This window comes from Hyla sarda, chromosome 3 (assembly GCF_029499605.1).
Source record: "Hyla sarda isolate aHylSar1 chromosome 3, aHylSar1.hap1, whole genome shotgun sequence".
NCBI classification, from domain to species: domain Eukaryota; kingdom Metazoa; phylum Chordata; class Amphibia; order Anura; family Hylidae; genus Hyla; species Hyla sarda.
Window position 1 is genome coordinate 351,257,311 of NC_079191.1, and position 19,515 is coordinate 351,276,825.

The following is a 19,515-nucleotide window of genomic DNA, read 5'->3' on the forward strand; positions in this document are numbered from 1 at the left end:
TTTTTTTTCTGTTTCGCCATAGATTTTTGGGTAAAATGACTGATGTCAGGCAGCAATCTTTGAATTTGGGGATAAGAATGGGAAACTTTTAGCCTACTTGTCTCGGGAAAGCCATCCTGTGGCTTCTATTCCTAGTGTACGTGGTCGGGATGGGATGCTTAGTTCAGACCCGTTAGTTATTAATGATGTGTTCCGCTCCTTCTATAGCTCATTGTATTCCTCCTCCTCTGGGGTGGATCCTGGGGATATATTATCCTTCCTGAGAGGCCTCCCCCTGGTTCCGTTGACTTCACTCCAGTCCTCTGGCCTGGAGGACCCGTTCACAGCTGAAGAAGTGTCCAGGGTTAATAAAGACTTACCCTCTGGGAAGACTTCGGGGTTAGATTGGTTGGTGGGAGACTGGTACAGGCTGAATGAGGAGAAATTGATTCCCATCTTGCTTAGGTTGTATACAGGGGCCTTTGAGTATAAGGGCACTGCCGGACTCTATGAGGGAGGCCCTGATTGTAGTACTGCCTAAGCCTGGTAAGGATCTTACCTTGCCGGACTCTTATCGCCCTATTTCTCTCCTTAATGTGGATATCAAAATTCTAGCAAAGATCCTGGTGAACAGGCTTCGGGCAGTCATTTCCTCTATAGTTCATCCTGACCAGACTGGGTTCATGCCAGGGAGGGCAACTGATATTAATGTGAAGAGACTCCAACTTAACATTTCCGCGGCGGAGGAGGATGTATCTCCTGGTTATGTGGTCAGCCTTGACATCTACAAGGCTTTTGATTCAGTTGAGTGGCATTGTATTTGGTGCCTGATGCGAATCCTCCACTTCGGACCTGTTTTTAGGAAATGGGTTAGGTTGCTGTATGATTCTCCTAGGGCCCGAGTACGAACTAACCTAGAGATATCCGAGTCATTCCAGCTAGGTAGGGGCACTAGGCAAGGATGCCCCCTATCACCCTGTTTGTCTTGGCTGTAGAGCCTCTGGCGGCGGCAGTTCGCTCCTCTGCCTCCATCAAGGGGATCCCTAGGGGTTCCCTGGTTGAGAAGATCTCTCTGTATGCATATGACACTTTAGTGTACTTAGCTGATGTTGGGGACTCCCTGGATGCTCTGTTTAGTCTATTGGAGAGGTTTGGTGTAGTCTCGGGGTTGCAAGTTAACTGGGCCAAATCTTCTATAATGTCCTTGTCCCGTGCAGGGATTCTGCCCTCTGTACTCCCTAATGGGTTGCAGGCGGTGCCCAGGTTCAGATATGTGGGGGTGGAGGTGTCCCCTACCAACTCTGAGTTTATGGCTCTTAACTTGGATCCCCTTTTTAATACTACACTTACTCGATTGCAAGCGTGGGACTCCTTGCCCTTGTCTCTGGCTGGTAGGGTTAATATTTTCAAAATGATATTCCTCCCCAAGTTCCGCTACCTCTTTCACTTATCCCCTATTATCCCACCCAGGGAATTTTTTGTCAAACTTAACCGAGCTCTGAGATCCTTCTACTGGCAGAATAAACCTCCGAGGATGGGATAGGCTTTGCTCCAGGCGCCTAAGCAGCGGGGGGGGGGGGGAATTGGCTGCCTCTAATATGCATAATTATTTTCAAGCCTTGCAGTTGGTGTACGCAGCCTGGTGGATCAACCTGGACCTTTCCAAAGCCTGAACAGCCTTGGCGGGGGGCACTCTTAGGCTCTTATGACACGCTGACTAATACGTTATACAGGTATGTTCCTTCTCTTTCCCTTCCGGCCCCTATTAAGACGGTGGCTGCGGCCTGGTCGGTGGTTACTGGACGATACCCCCAGCCGGTTGTTTCTCCGAGAGCACCCCTGTGGGGCAATCCACATTTGGAACACCTACCGGAGTGGTAGGCAGCTGGATTTTGGAGCTCCCAGGGACTCAAATTTCCCATGCAATTGTTGGGAGATTACTGTGTCTTTCCTTCATTTGCTGAGATCAGGGACCATTTCAATGTTCCTCAGGATGCCCACTTACGGTATCTTCAGTTGTGACATGCGGTCTCTGTGCAGTTTGGATCCCTGGAAGTTACCCCTGTCTTTAATGAGTTGGAGCTGCTCCTGGGGACCACCGACCTGGCCAAGCCTCTCACCCAGAGTTATGCTTTATTGCAGTCAGTGGGCCCAGACCCATTTGCGGTGGCTCAACTGAAGTGGGTTGCGGATATTCCAGGTCTTTCGGATGACATGTGGAAGGAGGTTGTTACTACGTATTATCCGTCAGTAGTTAGTGCTCGGGATATGCTTATTCAATCCAGGTTTGTCCTCCGCTTGTATTATACCCCGGTGAGACTTTGTCGGATGGGGGTTTCTGGCTCAGAGTTATGTTTCAGGTGTGGGACTGAGAGGGGCACTTTCTTTCATGTGGTTTGGTCCTGCTCCTGTGTTGTGCCCTTTTGGAGGGAGGTTATGAAGTTCCTGTCGGATCATTTGGAATTACCCTTCGTTTTAACGCCGGAGGTGTGTTTACTGGGGGTTGTTAATGGGTTGGTGTCGGGCTCCTATAAACGCATTTTGATCCGGTTCCTCTTGTTTTGTGCCCGTAAGGTGATAGTGATGGGGTGGAAGGATGTATCTTCCCCTCCCCTGACCCGGTGGATAGCTCTAGTCAATAAGTATATTCCTTTGTATCAGGCACTATATGTCAGAAGGAACTACCCAAAAAGATTTTATAAGGTTTGGGTGCCCTGGTTGTTGCTGGATGTCTCTACTGACCCCCCAGTTAGGGGAGCCTCACAGTCTTCGACTGGTTAGCTATCATGGGAGCTCCGTGAATTTGTGTGTGTGTGAAAGGATTTGTCTGTTGTGTGGTGTTTATGTGCGGTTGTTTTCAGCGGGCCTGCCTGTCCCCAAATAATTTGTATGCTACAGCTTTTATGGCGATTTCTGTGATATGTTCCTGTAAGGATATGGAGGGGAGTGGTCTGCTGGAAAAGTTTTCTTACTTGTACTTGTTGTTTAGTTGATAAAAATCAATAAAAATATGTTTAAAAAAAAAAATTACTGATGTTATTACAAAGTAGAATTGGTGGCAGAAAAAAAAAAGCCATCATATGGATTTTTTGGTGCAAAATTGAAAGGGTTATGAATTTTAAAAGGTAAGGAGGAAAAAACGAAAGGGCAAAAACGAAAAAAACGCTTGGTCCTTAACCACTTAACGACCACGGACGTAAATGTACGTCCTGGTGAGGAGGTACTTAGCGCACCAGGACGTACATTTATGTCCTCTACATAACCACGAGCATCGGAGCGATGATCGGGTCATGTGCGGCAGTTATCCGGCTGCTGATAGCAGCCAGGGACCCCACAGGTAATGGCCAACATCCGTCCGAGATCGCCCGGATGTCTGCCATTAACCCCGCAGATGCTGTGATCCATACAGATCACAGCATCAGAGGCAGCGTGGCTAAATTTTATGCTGATCAGAACGGCCGCGGGGATCAGATCAGTTAACATGGCGGACGGATGTCCCCTCACCTGCCTCTGCTGCCTTCCCGGCTTCTTCTGCTCTGGTCTGAGATCAAACAGTCCAGAGCAGGAGATAGCCGATAACACTGATCAGTGCTATGCCCTATGCATAGCACCAAACAGTATTATCAATCAACTGATTGCAATAAATGGTCCCCTATGGGGACTATTAAAGTGTAAAAAAAGAAGTAAAAAAAAAATAAAAAATAAAAGTTAAGAAAATTGAAAAATCCCCTCCCCCAATAAAAATGTAGAATGTCCCTTTTTCTCCAATTTTACCCCCCAAAAAGTGTAAAAAAATAAATAAAATGTATAAACATATTTAGTATCGCAGCGTGCGTCAATGTCCGAACTATTAAAATATCATGTTAATGATCCTGTGTGGTGAACGTGAAAAAAAAAATAAAATAAGTCCAAAATTGCTGCTTTTTATTACATTTAAAAAAAATTATAACAAAAATTAATAAAAGTTTTATATACACAAATGTGGTATCAATAAAAAGTACAGATCACGGCGCAAAAAATTAGCTCACATACCGCCGTTTATACGGAAAACTGAAAAAGTTATACATCGTCAAAATAGAGGGATTTTTAACGTACTAATTTGGTTAAAAAAGTTTGCGATTTTTTTTAAGCGCAACAATAGAAACGTATGTTATCATGGGTATCATTTTAATCGTATTGACCCACAGAATAAAGAACACATGTCATTTTTACTGTAAATTGTACGGCGTGAAAATTAAACCTTCCAAAATTAGCAAAATTGTGGTTTTCTTTTTAATTTCCCCACACAATTATGGTAAAATAAGTGATGTCATTAAAGAAAAACTGGTCGGACAAAAAACAAGCCCTCATACTAGTCTGTGGATGAAAATATAAAAGAGCTACGATTTTTAGAAGGTGAAGAGGAAAAAACTAAAATGCAAAAATAAAATTGGCCTGGTCCTTAAGGTCAAAATGGGCTTGGTCCTTAAGGGGTTAATAAACAAATAATTAAAATAATTAAAAAAGAAACTGGGGTCCCACCCTATTCCATAAACAGACAGACAGACACAAACAAAAAATAACAACTAAGAGCAGCAGCCTGGTACAAATCTGGGGCACCACTGCTCTGAGCAGGTGTCTGGCTCCTGTACAGTCCCGTACTATACAGTCGGCAGACGTAAGTGGTGATCCATTAACACTTAACTCCTTACACTCCGTGTTTACGAGAGCCACTGTTGATTGTGATCACAGCAGTGGCTTCCTGATTTCATTAACACAGTGGGCAGCTCCTACTCTGCTAGATGACATTGTGCACGTGTAGTACACAGCCTATACGGAATAAGCATTAGTGAATAGGGCTGGAGCAGTCTTGATTCTCTTGTGCCCTGTATGTGCCATAAAGCATTCATGTAGGTGCATTCATGTAGGTGAAGTAACACTACACAGATACTTTGGTAATGGCAGCCCCCTATGCAAGTCCTATTAATTAATAAAACAGTAAATAGAAATGAATAAATAAAAAATATGCACACAAAAAAATCCTCTAGCCCTATAACATGATTGTAATTCATAAGTAATTCTTTATCTCCATAGTCATTTCCAGTGCCAAGACATAAGCCTTTTTGTTAATATGCAAGTAAGGCCCAAGTGCCGAGGGGGTGTTTCCCAGCATGGCAGAGTTAGCCAGGCTACCTCCTCTCATTCACCGCTTGCTGTCACTGAACAAACATTTGTCAGGTGTGCTTGATACCGTACAGTTATCTGAGCTGTAATGTGTACCTGTGTATCCATCACATGACCAGGACAGATTTATCAACTGTAAGTAAACAATTACGTTTTCTATTGAATAATTGCTATACGAGATCTTAGACATAATGATAAATTGATACGTAAATTCGAAAATTTTATTTTTATTATACTAAGAATAATGCATACATGCTGAAAATTAAATATTATTTTCAAGTAAAGGCGGTCATACACCTTGGATAGTTGCTTGACAATTAGACAGTTGCTGGACACCTATAAACAGCTATTCTTCTCAGCCCCTACATGCACACTTGGCTTAGCTATGCATCCATGTGTACTTAATAGGGAGAAGGGAATAAGCCACTGCAAAACACCTCTGGCGTCGGTTTATCTTCCATAAGAACAAAGGATGAGGCATGTTAAAATCCAACATGCCCAATCCTTCATTCTCCCAGCATAAGCTGGGACAACCCCATACACATCAGATGCTGGGCCGGTTCTATCAAAACTGGCTGGTTCAACCAACAATGATCTAATGTGTATGACTAATGTAATGTGTTCTGCAATGAGAAAAGTAGACTTTTAGACTTCTGAAAATTATGAATACCTGACGCTTTAGGTCATCTGTCACATTTATGGCATTCTGCAAAGGCCCTCTTGTCTTCTTCATAGACATTGTCTTCTTCAGCAATTTACTTTTCCAAAAGAGGAAACAAATACAAGGACAGTTAGATGGAGATCAAATGAAATACATAACAGGCTAGCAATTGGCTAGAAAGAGGATGCTATCATTAAAACAACACCCCTGAGACCCGCTGAGATCATGAGTTGTAAGCCGGGGAAGTACACGGCAACACGCAGTCCACTCCCTGGCTGACAGTCAAATCCATGCTTTTCTCTGAATAAGTCTATCCATACACTGTACCCCCCAACTATTCCAAAACTACCAGCATTATAGGACTGCTTAAAGGGGCACTCAGCTGCTATGCGCCATCACGCCCCCTCCCATAAACTTGCATTGAGGGGGCGGGGTGTGATGTCATGAGGGGGCAGGGCTATGACGTCACAAGCTACCGGTGCCGGCTCCAGCGTTCGGAACAGTTTGTTCCAAACACTGAGCATCGAAGTACCTTTTAAGGATGACACACATGAATGACAGGAAGATTTAAGTTATACACTCACCATATTATACACCAAAAAAAAACACCAGTTGATATACAACAACTCAGTAAAATACCAATATCTTTATTATTAAATTCTATATTATAAAAGAGACAAATGGTGCTCAGCAAAATTGCAGACAAAAAATAACCACAAAAGAACTTAGAATAACAATGTGAAATACACTATGAAAATATCATGGAACAGCACTGTGAAGGTACCAAAAACCATCACATTAGGGGTGTTGAGAAGATATCAGTGTCATATACCATGGTAAAATATGTATTCATGTTGCATTGTGATTGCTTGTCATTTGTGATACATGTTCTGCAAAATTTCTATCGGTATGCACAACTGTTAATTCCATTACACACCTATCTGCATTACTTAACATTTCAAAGAATCTAGCCTGTTGTGATCTAGCTGCCAGGAGACGACCGTCTAAGCTATGGCTTCCAGTGACCATTTGGGGGCAATTAACATGACTGTGCTAATCAATGGACATTGCTTGTCTGGATGGTAAATTTGACACCTTCCCAGACAAGCAGACTCCAAGGCCTGATGTCAATAGATCAAAGGAATGTTTGGGATGTAGCTCCCTGTAGAAATGCCATATCTTCCAAATATTAGATATGGGGGTCAGGGAAGTATGTCCGCAGCCCCTATATTATATGGTTAGATTCTCCATCATACTACCTTTAAAATGAGTCCTCACAAGACCCTTGTGTATTGATCCCTGCCCAAACTGTATGTGCTGGGTAAATCACACAATAAGGGGGTCGTGTCAGGTACCCCTAGAAAGAGGATTTGATGGAGAACCCAAATATAACAAAATTATGTAGGTGCCTGACCCATGATAACAGTTAGGGGTAATTTCATATTCTTTGGGCATAAGGTTATCAGGAGGAAGGGGGCTGAATCTATCTCTCCTCCTTGTCCTGCCCAGGGGCTGAACATAGAGGTGTCACCTGTCCATAGCAGGGTATAAAACTGCAGACCTGGGGGGACTAGGGGGCGCTTGCATGAGGGAAGAGATCTAATTTTGGATGCCAGACGCCATTTCCTACCAGACCCCATGGGATAGAACTCTAACTTTTGTAAGTAAGGGCTCTAGGTTTTTTCCCTTTTATTTTGTTTTCTGTATGGTGAAACTTTTTCTTGTTAATATCTATTTTTATATGTACTGTGAATATTTTTCTTTCATAATAAATCATTCATTTATTAAGTACCGACTTATGTCTGGTAAAACGGACACACATTGTCCTTGAAGAGATTGGAGTTATAGTCTTAAATGTACTTACCTGTTCGGCTACATTATAGATTTGGATTAATCTTTTTCCTGTTTTTTATATACTACTGGGGATAGTAGATTATATTTGAGAATTGTAGCATATCCAGATTGGATTGATAGCTTCCTGTCAGCTTAAAACAGGCAGGTGATGGCAGCGATATCGTTAAATTGGGTGGTGTAAGAGGGATTATTTATCATTATTTTCGGTCTAGGGCAGACAAATAGTGATTTTATAGATAACCCTTCCACCCGCACGTCTCGGTTTGTGACAATCAGGACATATAAACAAAGTTTGTTAATGCATATGGGCATAATATTGACACATTATAACTACAATAAGACACCCGGGAGCCTAAGGTCACTCAAAATATAACCACTGTAGGCTATGACCCGCAGTCCCTCACTTTGTCCAAAATACAGCAATATGATGGAAATCGGCCCATACATATAATCCTACTACTCACCCATGCTGTATGTGTAAGTGCTTTCCTGAACCCCGAGCGTGTTTTCACTCCTTCCTCAGGGTGCTACCATGCTTTGTGTGTGTCTGGCTTTAAAGGAGGATGCGCTATTAGTTTCCAGAACGCCAAGTCGGCTTCTGGTTCACCTTTCACACACAGAGCATGCACACTGCCCCAAGTGGGTATCACACCGCATCTCCCTCGCATCAGAACACAGCCGAATGCACCCACGCCTGGATGTGACGCTGGTCGTCCGGATGCGATCAATAGACTCGAAAGGAGAAACACCGCTCAGCAGTGCTGGCGGAGTGCATGCGCACAAAGGAGCGGCAAGTAAATGTAATTAAATATAAGAAAATCTATTACTAACTATGTGTTATTGCCCCAAACTTATATGTTATATGTTAATCCCATATCTCAAAAATGTGTCTTAAAGTTCCATGATATTCATAATATAAGTGTACCTAACCCCTAAAAACATCGACAAGACCAAATCAGTGCAATTATATATAATTTCTATGCCTATAACTTGTTTAATCATTAATCATTAACCTCATTATTAAAATAATACACCAATATGCAATATAAAGTGACAATTATAAAGCAAAAAATATATAAAACATATACAGTGACCCCTCGACCTACGATGGCCCGGACATACGATAATTTCAACATGCGATGGCCTCTCAGAGGCCATCGCATGTTGAAGGCAGCATCAACATACGATGCTTTTTTATGTCGGGGCCATTGCATAAACGGCTATCCGGCAGCGCAGACTGCTTCAGCTGCCACCGGATAGCCATTTACGGTGCCCCGTGAGCTCCGGTAATGCCTCTTACCTGTCCTCGGGGCTCCGGCGCGTCCTCTTCGGGATCCCCTGCATCGTTGGCGCTCTCCATCGACGTCATCACGTCGCTGCGCACGCCGTCCCGTCATCTAATAAGAGCGGCGTGCGTTGCGACGTGATGGCGGCGATGCAGAGCGATGTATCCGGGCAGCAAAGGCCTTGCCGGAGCGTCGGGGACACCTTGGGGATGCGGCGACAGCGATGGACGGCGACATCCCGGGCAGCGGTGACGGTCCGGCAGGAACAGGTGAGTACAACTTTCTCTAACAGTGGTCTACAACCTGCGGACCTCCAAATGTTGCAAAACTACAACACCCAGCATGCCCGGACAGCTAACGGCTGTCCGGGCATGCTGGGTGTTGTAGTTTTGCAACATCTGGAGGTCTGCAGGTTGTAGACCACTGTCCTATACTTTACATTGCACGGATCCCTCAACATGCGATGGTTTCAACAAACGATGGTCCGTTTGGAACGGATTACCATCGTATGTTAAGGAACCACTGTATAAAGACTAAATACCTGGAAGGGTGACATCAATACAAATATAGCAATAATATACATAATAGTGAAAGCAATCGTTATAAATCAGTTAGTAACTCACCATATTGTCTTTGGTGGTAGTGAACAAGCAATCTCTAATAATGATTTTGTGTGTGTGTGCAGCATGTAACCAGAGAGGAAAGGGTTACAGAGCAGGGCTGCCATGCTCCTCCAAGAGCAGTGAGTCAGCAGAGTGAGGGAGGGGGAGGGGTCATCACAGTGCAGGCATGAAAAGGTCATGCCCCCTCTCTTTGAGACAATTGAAAAGACATTGAGCAGCTGTAATATGCTATTTTTTAGCAAAATATTGGTGATAGATACATCAAAATTACATGTACAGTACATGACCAGGAGTAACATATAACAGTATTTTTTGTGTGGAATCTGTCAGGTACGCTTTAAATGACAGTAACGCTTTAAAGGGTTTGTTCCAAGATTAAAACTTATCACCTACCCATGGGAGAGGTCACAACCAATAGGGCCCACTAATCATGAGAATGGGTGTCCCTTGCTCAATGGTAAGAAGGAAGTGGTGGTCGAACACACCTGCATTTGCTCCATTAATTTGCTATGGGGCTGCCAAAGAGAGCCAAACACTGCACTCTGCTATCTCCATCAGTCTCAGAGAGTGAATGAGTGGCACAGATCAGACATTTATCACCCATCCTGTGAAAAAGGCATAAGTTCTAATCTTTGGATAAACCCTTAGGAAACATCTGACATGCCATAGTAACATACTGTATCAACATTAGCAGCATTTCCTGTGAACTGTAGATATGAAGACAATCGCGATAAACTTTACATTGCTGTTCATTTCTTGCATATGCAGAACATTTTTTCATTGTATAGAAAAGAAAAACTATGTTACTATGTAAAGGGGTTAACCAGGAATAGAAAAACAGAGGTGATTTCTTTCAAAAGCCACTCCCTGTCTGTCTCCAGGCTGGGTGTGGTATTACAACTTGGCTCCATTCACTTCAATGGAACTGAGCTGCAGAACCTCACCCAACCTGGCGACAGACAGGGAGCGTTTTTTGAAATTAGCGCTGTTTTTCTATTCCTGGGTAACCCCTTTAACCTGCTATAATTTCATGTACAGAGGATACAATGCGCATCAATGAGTAATGTATGCTCACACAGTGGAATATGTCAGAGCCTGATGTTAGCAGTATACATCTGGGAATACTCTCGACGTATACCTCCTACAAGCAATAAAACAATGAATGTGAACAGTGTCTTACCTGCATGAGCTCCTCCAGCTTCAAAATAACTAAGGACCCTTTCGTTTGTTTGTTTTTTTACTATGGAGAAAAAAAAAGATATTTAACCCCTTCAGGACGGAGCCCATTTTGGCCTTAAGGACCGGAGCGTTTTTTGAACATCTGACCACTGTCACTTTAAACATTAATAACTCTGGAATGCTTTTACTTATCAATCTGATTCCGAGATTGTTTTTTCGTGACATATTCTACTTTAACATAGTGGTAAATTTTTGTCGATACTTGCATCATTTCTTGGTGAAAAATCCGTAAATATGATGAAAAATTTGAAAATTTTGCATTTTTCTAACTTTGAAGCTCTCTGCTTGTAAGGAAAATGGATATTACGAATATATATTTTTTGGTTCACATATACAATATGTCTACTTTATGTTTGCATCATAAAATTGACGTGTTTTTACTTTTGGAAGACACCAGGGGGCTTCAACGGTCAGCAGCAATTTTCCGATTTTTCACAAAATTTTCAAACTCAGTATTTTTCAGGGACCAGTTCAGGTTTGAAGTGGATTTGAAGGGTCTTCATATTAGAAATACCCCATAAATGACCCCATTATAAAAACTACACCCCCCAAAGTATTCAAAATGACATTCAGTCAGCGTTTTAACCCTTTAGGTGTTTCACACGAATAGCAGCAAAGTGAAGGAGAAAATTCACAATCTTCATTTTTTACACTCATATGTTCTTGTAGACCCAATTTTTGAATTTTTACAAGGGGTAAAAGGACAAAATTTTTACTTGTATTTGTAGCCCAATTTCTCTCGAGTAAGCACATACCTCATATGTCTATGTAAAGTGTTCGGCGAGCGCAGTAGAGGGCTCAGAAGCGAAGGAGCGACAAGGGGATTTTGGAGAGTACGTTTTTCTGAAATGGTTTTTGGGGGGCATGTTACCTTTAGGAAGCCCTTATGGTGCCAGAACAGCAAAAAAAAAACACATGGCATACCATTTTGGAAACTAGACCCCTCGGGGAATGTAACATGGGATAAAGTGAACCTTAATACCCCACAGGTGTTTCACGACTTTTGCAAATGTAAAAAAAAAAAAAAAATGTTACCTAAAATGCTTGTTTTCCCAAAATTTTTTTATTTTTAAAAAGGGTAATAGCAGAAAATACCCCTAAAAATTTGAAGCCCAATTTCTCCCGATTCAGAAAACACCCCATATGGGGGTGAAAAGTGCTCTGCTGGCGCACTACAGGTCTCGGAAGGGAAGGAGTCACATTTGGCTTTTTGAAGGCAAATTTTTCTCTGGGGGCATGCCGCATTTAGGAAGCCCCTATGGTGCCAGGACAGCAAAAAACCCCCACATGGCATACAATTTTGGAAACTAGACCCCTCGGGGAACGTAACAAGGGGTTAAGTGAACCTTTATACCCCACAGTTGTTTCACGACTTTTGCATATGTAAAAAAAAAAAAAATTTTAACCTAAAATGCTTGTTTTCCCAAAAATTTTACATTTTTAAAAAGGGTAAAAGCAGAAAATACCCCCCAAAATTTGTAACACAATTTCTCCCGAGTACGGCGATACCCCATATGTGACCCTACACTGTTGCCTTGAAATACGACAGGGCTCCAAAGTGAGAGCGCCATGCGCATTTGAGGCCTAAATTAGGGATTGCATAGGGGAGAATATAGGGGTATTCTACGCCAGTGATTCCCAAACAGGGTGCCTCCAGCTGTTGCAAAACTCCCAGCATGCCTGGACAGTCAACGGCTGTCCGACAATACTGGGAGTTGTTTTGCAACAGCTGGAGGCTCCGTTCTGGAAACAGTGGCGTACCAGACGTTTTTCATTTTTATTGGGGAAGGAGGGGGGCTGTGTAGGGGTATGTGTATGTGTAGTGTTTTTTACTTTTTATTTTAATTTTTGTGTTAGTGTAGTGTAGTGTTTTTAGGGTACAGTCACACGGGCGGGGGTTCACAGTAGTTTCTCGCTGGCAATTTGAGCTGCAGCAGAAAGTTTGCAGCAGCTCAAATTTGCAGCCAGATACTTACTGTAATCCTCCGCCCATGTGAGTGTACCCTGTACGTTCACATTGGGGGGGACATCCAGCTGTTGCATAACTACAACTCCCAGCATGCCCGTTGGCTGTCGGTGACTGCTGAGAGTTGCAGTTTTGCAACAGCTGGAGGCACACTGGTTATGTATCACTGAGTTTGTGACCTAACTCAGTGTTTCACAACCAGTGTGCCTCCAGCTGTTGCAAAACTACAACTCCCAGCATGTACGGTGCATGGTGCACGGTGACTGCTGAGAGTTGTAGTTTGCAACAGCTGGAGGCACACCGGTCGTGAAACACTGAGTTAGGTAAAAAAAAACTCTGAGTTTCACAACCAGTGTGCCTTCAGCTGTTGCAAAACTACAACTCTCAGCAGTCACCGACAGCCAACGGGCATGCTGGGAGTTGTAGTTATGCAACCAGCAGATGCACCACTACAACTTCCAGCATGCACTTTAGCTGTTTGTGCAAGCTGGGAGTTGTAGTTATACAACAGCTGAAGGTACACTTTTCCATAGAAAGAATGTGCCTCCAGGTGTTGCAAAACCATAAGTCCCAGCATGCCCATAAGGGAATGCTGGGAGTTGTGGTGGTCTGCCTCCTGCTGCTGCATAACTACAGCTCCCAGCATGCCCTTTTTGCATGCTGGGAGCTGTTACTAAGCAACAGCAGGAGGCTGTCACTCACCCTCAACGATCCAGACGCTGCAGGTCAGTCCCGCCGCCGCAGCTGCTCCTGGGGCCCCGATCCCAACAGGGGCGCCGGGGATCGGGGTCCCCAGCACCCGGGGTGCACGTCCCGCACCCGCTCACGTCCTCCAGAAGAGGGGCGGAGCGGGTGCGGGAGTGACACCCGCAGCAGGCGCCCTGATTGGTCGGCCGGTAATCCGGCCGACGAATCAGGGCGATTGTGAGGTGGCACCAGTGCCACCTCCCCCCTGCAGGCTCTGGCTGTTCGGGGCCGTCAGAGACGTCCCCGAACAGCCAGTAATTCCGGGTCATCGGGTCACTGGAGACCCGATTGACCCGGAATCGCCGCAGATCGCTGGACTGAATTGTCCAGCGATCTGCGGCGATCGCCGACATGGGGGGGCATAATGACCCCCCTGGGCGATATGCCGGGATGCCTGCTGAACGATTTCAGCAGGCATCCGGCTCCGGTCCCCAACCGGCTAGCGGTGGGGGCCGGAATTCCCACGGGCGTATGGATACGCCCTCGGTCCTTAAGGACTCGGGATTCAGGGCGTATCCATACGCCCTATGTCCTGAAGAGGTTAAAAAAAAAAACTCATATAGGGAAAAAAAACACAGATCCAACCTATTAAATAATAAAAGAGCAACACTAGGCCCATGTTCATACACAGCAACATTGTTGGCTAGTGAACTAGTTTACTGTGGATTTCAATGGGTGGCAAAACAGAGAATGCTGTGGATTATAACTTAAAGGGCTGCTTCTCTGGAAAACATTTTTTTTTTTTTTAATCAACTGGTTCCAGAAAGTTAAACAGACTTGTAAATTACTTCTATTTAAAAAGTGTAATCCTTCCAGTACTTATCAGCTGCTGTATACAACAGAGGACGTTCTTTTCTTTTTGAATTTCCTTTCTGTCTGACCACAGTACTCTCTGCTGACACCTCTGTCCATGTCAGGAACTGTCTGGAGGAGGATATATTTGCTATGGGGATTTGCTCCTGCTCTGGACAGTTCCTGACATGGACATAGGTGTCAGCAGAGAGCATCGTGGTCAGACAGAAAGGAAATTCAAAAAGAAAAGAACTTCCTCTGTTGTATACAGCAGCTGATAAGTACTGGATTACAATTTTTAAATAGAAGTAATTTACAGATCTGTTTAACTTTCTGGCATCAGTTGAATAAAAAAAAAATAATGTTTTCCAGTGGAGTACCCCTTTAACTAAATAACAAGTGGTAACATGAAATGCAGCGGTCTCCAAACTGTGGACCTCCTGATGAAGCAAAACTACAACCCCCAACATGCTTGGACAGCTGTCCGGGCATGCTTGGAGTTGTAGTTTTGCAACATCTCGAGGTCCACAGTTTGAAGACCACCGATCTAATGCATCATAATATAACATTTGATACCATGATCATATGAAGTCTTAGCCATAATTGTTAAGAAAATGACTTTTATAATTGGCGCATGCTGTATGTAGATTGCCCGCAAGTAGTCATTGGGTAGAAAACCTGGGAAAGCATTCGGCACATTCCAGGCTGTGATTGACAGCACAGGCACGACCTGACGTCATTGTACTTGTGCGCAGGAGCAGAAGTATCACTTCTCACTGGCTGTGGCACAGGCACATTGGTTTCTTCGGTAAATGTAGTGGCCTCTTTCTTCTACAGCGCCACAGTCAACAAGATGGGATTTTTTTTTCAGGCCTGTGCAAGACTCAGATGGCATTGGGGTCTGCCTGTGCTGCCAATCACACCGCAATAGGCGCAATTACAGCCTGGAACGCAGTGACTTCTTCTCCAAGGTGCCTGCCCAACTGACCACTTGCGGGCAAGTTTTATATATATATATATATATATATATATATATATATATATATATATATAGTGCATGCCAATATTAAAAGTCATTTGCTTTGGTTATCCAGCTATTAAGAACATATCCCCCATCTCCAGAAGGGGGTCCAACTCTCCACATTCATCCCTCCAGCCCCCCACCTTTAAAAAAAAAAAAAGCAGTGATGGCCTGCTCAGACTGCAATGGTGTGTGTCCCCCCTCAGTCAATGATTGGCCTTTTACTTTACTGCCGAGATGAATATGTCTCAAAAGGTGGTGGAATGGGAATTCACCGGAGAGTCAGGGCCTGTCCTGTGGATAGGGGATAAGTTGTCAATAGCTGAATAACTCCTTTAAAGAGTACCCTTTAATAGTGTTCCGTGTGTAATTAGCAGACACTTTCCTAGTCACTTGCTTTTAAAATTATCTACATAAATATGTTTCAAATGTAATAGAAGAAACGACCACTAGGTGGCTCTATTAGGACACAATTAATATAGTGAGTTTGGTCTTCTCCAGGCCTGGCAGGAGACCAAACTCAGGAAGTGTTTATCTGCAGTAAGCTTGATTGACAGCTGCACAGAGCCTTAATGAAAGATACAAAGAGCTTGAGGTCTTCTATTCATCACAGCACTGCAACCATGTGAGGGCAGATGTGGTCCCCCAGCAGGCTTCAGTGATGTCATGCCTGCAGGGGTGTTAGTAGTTAGGGAACATAACATGAGTTAGTTTAGAACAGTTTATTTGGTGACAGGTACTTTTTAATGCTATACTAACCTCCTGATTGCCCCTCTAGGCTCTACTTACATATCGCACCACCATACAGTCACATGCCATCATTACAGTCACATGCCATACAAATTGGCATCACCTCAGAGACCAGCGATTGGCTGTAGCTGTTACATGTAAATAGAGGATAGCGGGTATCATGGAGCGGGATAAATGTTGCGTATTAGAAGGCTTCATGGGCAAGCGGTACTTATCACATAACCACAGTATAGGTGATGTGCAACTGCTGGGGACCCCACCAATCATGAGATCAGGGGTCGGTGTACCCCCATCTGAATGGTTCTGTGGTCGGACATGTACATTCTGGTTCCAGTCACCTCTATTGACCTGATGAGCATAGTCTATGGCTTGTCTGTTTCCAACTAGTGGTGCTCCCTGTGATTACTAGAGTTTCCCAACTAGTGTGCCTCCAGCTGTTGCAAAATTACAACCCCTAGGATGCCCACAGAGCCGTTGGCTGTCCGGGCATGCTAGGAGTTGTAGTATTGCAACAGCTGGAGGCACCCTGTTCAGGAAACACCGGATAACACATTTAGCACCTACAGCAGTGGTCTTCAACCTGCAGCCCTCCAGATGTTGCAAAACTACAACTTCCAGCATGCCCGGACAGCCAACGGCTTTCCGGGCATGCTGGGAGTTGTAGTTTTGCAACATCTGGAGGGCCGCAGGTTGAAGACCACTGACCTACAGTATTGTGTGAATAGAGGATAAAAGACAGAGGATAACATTATTGTTCGAATATTAACATGGTTACATTCATTAATGGCATAACGTACATCAGAGAGACTCATTCACTGCTCACACACAGCCATGCTGAGCCTTGTAGTTCCACAGCCGCTAAAGAACCTCAGCAGATTGCCTATGAAAGGACAGTACGATACCACAGCCAGTTAGGAACACCCTGTGTCCTGCGGGTGTACAGCCTCCGACAAGACCCTGGAGCCCGGGGTAGTGACGTCATCAGTGAGCGCCGCCGCTGCTAGAGCTTCTGTGTTACCACAGCAACGGCCGCGGTCATGGCGACCGGATAGAAGCTAGATTGGAGTTGTTAGGAGGTGTGGTCACACGGGTCACATGGGTCCCCGATGGTCACGTGGTTCTATGCTATATATTAATGCACTGCCGTGTTTTGAAAGCAGAAGTTAGTGTTGTGTGAATTGGCTTGTAATGTAGGGATTTAGCTTCTGAGTCACGTGGAAAGAAGAGGGGGGCTCTCTGTGTGGGTGGAGGTGACCTCATGGGGTGCGGGACTGTGTATGAGGAAGTTAGGGACAGTTAGCCATCCGTGGGTTAGGGGGTGGTCATAGGATGCAAGGGTGGGCCTTGTGTGCGGCCTAGGGTGTAAGGGAGGGCCTATTGAATGCCAAAATGAGAGAACCAGAACAGAAGCATTTGTGGGCAAAATACAGAAGCTAGACACACAAAATAATACATGAAAAGATGAAACATGAAATTGTTAATTTCTTATTATGGTAATTGTAAATATATTGACCCACAGAACAAAATGATAATGTCAGTTTTACCAAAAAGTGCACTGTGTAAACAAAAATCCTCCAATTATTTTAATTACTGTAATTATATGGTAGAATGAAAGGTGTTATTACAAAGTATAATTGGTTGCACAAAAACAAGACCTCATATGGCTCTGTGGATGAAAAGACAACAGTTATGGCTCTAAAAAGGCAAATAATTAAAAACAAAAATGAAAATTGGCTATGTCCTCAAGGCTAAAACCCACAGTGGTCCAAAGGGGTTAAAGTTCAATAAATAAAACTATGGTTTTCACTGTTTTCAATGCTTAGTGTAAATGTAACATACTCGTTCTGAAGCCCAGGTCTATAGATAACGGGCTAGTCGTGTCCAGGGGGCATAGCTTACTGTCCATGGTGCCCTATGATAATAGACTTGAGGGGAACTTGACACCAAGGGGTCTGGGTTAAGAGACTTGAGCTGTCTAAAAGGGGTGCTCCAGGTTATAAAGAGTGAATTTGTACCATGAGGTACAAGTATTTGTAAGAAGCAGGGTGATTTAAATTGTATACTGTGAGGAGGATCAGAAGGGGAGACGGCTATGGTGTGCAGGTCTGCATGTGGGAGTTGGGGGCCATGGATGTAGCCTGCGTGAGGGTAAGAGGAACATTGGATGGGGAGCAGAATTGTGCATAGGCTGAGATGAGGTCAGAGGGGTGTAGTCAGGAAGAGTGGGGTGGCTTGCTAGGCAGGCTATGTGAGGGTAGGGCAGTCTCAGACATTGGTCTAATGTTGTCTTTCATGGTCACCCTCCACATAGGGGAAGCATGAAGTGGAGCATAGTTTGAGTAGGATGTGTTGCTGTGAGATGGAATGATGTGGGCCTCTAAAAAGGTGAAGGATGAGTTTCAGGGAGTTCTGTATTGTGCAGGACTGATTGGGATATAAATGTGGTGTAGGGGTGTGAGGTGCAGGGCAGATGTTGTTAACCTAGGGGCAGATGACATTAACCCCTTGTATTCGTGATGCCAGGGTGTGGTTTAGCCTATAACCACCCGAAGGTATACTGCTGGATCCTGGGCTAGGCACGGGGCAATAAAGACTCCGATGCCAAGTTACAGACAACGGTAGCTTTACTGAGGGTAGACTGGACAATTTGGTGCAGGCCACGCTTACTTGACAGATGACAGGGACTGACTTGACTCATAAAGCTGTGACTTTAGCTTACTTGACTTGATGGTTACTACAGGACTTGACTTTGAGGCCTCCATCACTCAGGACACACACACTAGGCACGACTGCACTGGACCTCAGCTTAGCAGAAGAGCAGAGCTCAAAGAGAGAGAGGCTAGCCCCACCCAGGGCTTATATAGGGGGGACTAGCAGGGAGCCCATAGGTCACTCTTGGGATCATCTGGTCACTGATACCTCCTGGTTAACATAACAATCACATGACATATCACATGTATAACTCTTAAAGGGATACTCCGCCCCTAGCATCTTATCCCCTACCCAAAGGATAGGGGATAAGATGTCAGATCGCGGGGGTCCTTAATGCAAGTCAATGTTTTTATTTATTTATTTATTTTTTTTTTTTTTTGAAGGAATGAAAAAAGGGGGGAAGGGGAGGGGGGGAAATGGGTTAGGGAGCCATTCCCCGGATCTGGGATGAAGAATTAGGGAAGGGTCAAAATAAGAGGTGTCTGAATCAATTACTATTTCCTCCTGAACATCAGGGTCTTCAATATTCTCACCGCTTTCATCAGAAATATATTCAAATTCCTCTAAGGCATCCTCTAGAGTCAGCGGAGTCATCAGAATTAGACTCTTTAAACGAGTTAGGCTTGGACCGTTTTACGGTCTTTTTAGGCCGTTTGGCTCTAACTTCCTCTTGTGTAGAGGGTTTTTTGAGTGCGGGTTTGGCACTATCAAAATTACCTGAC

At 44.2% G+C, this 19,515-nt stretch overlaps 1 protein-coding gene across 2 annotated transcripts in view; it reads right to left on the reverse strand.

Moving 5' to 3' along the window:
• Positions 1-17,193, reverse strand: part of NPHP1 (nephrocystin 1) — a 102,176-nt gene extending 84,983 nt beyond the window's left edge. The window contains exons 1-3 of one of the 2 annotated variants that reach the window (XM_056567544.1): positions 16,879-17,185; positions 10,747-10,806; positions 5,813-5,900 (exon numbers count right to left, since the gene is read on the reverse strand). In XM_056567544.1, coding sequence (XP_056423519.1) covers positions 5,813-5,881 — 69 coding nt within the window. In that variant the 5' untranslated portion in view covers positions 5,882-5,900; positions 10,747-10,806; positions 16,879-17,185. Of the gene's footprint in view, positions 1-5,812; positions 5,901-10,746; positions 10,807-16,878 lie in introns of both variants that reach the window. The other variant, XM_056567545.1, reaches the window with a different exon arrangement.
• Positions 17,194-19,515: the final 2,322 nt, after the last annotated feature.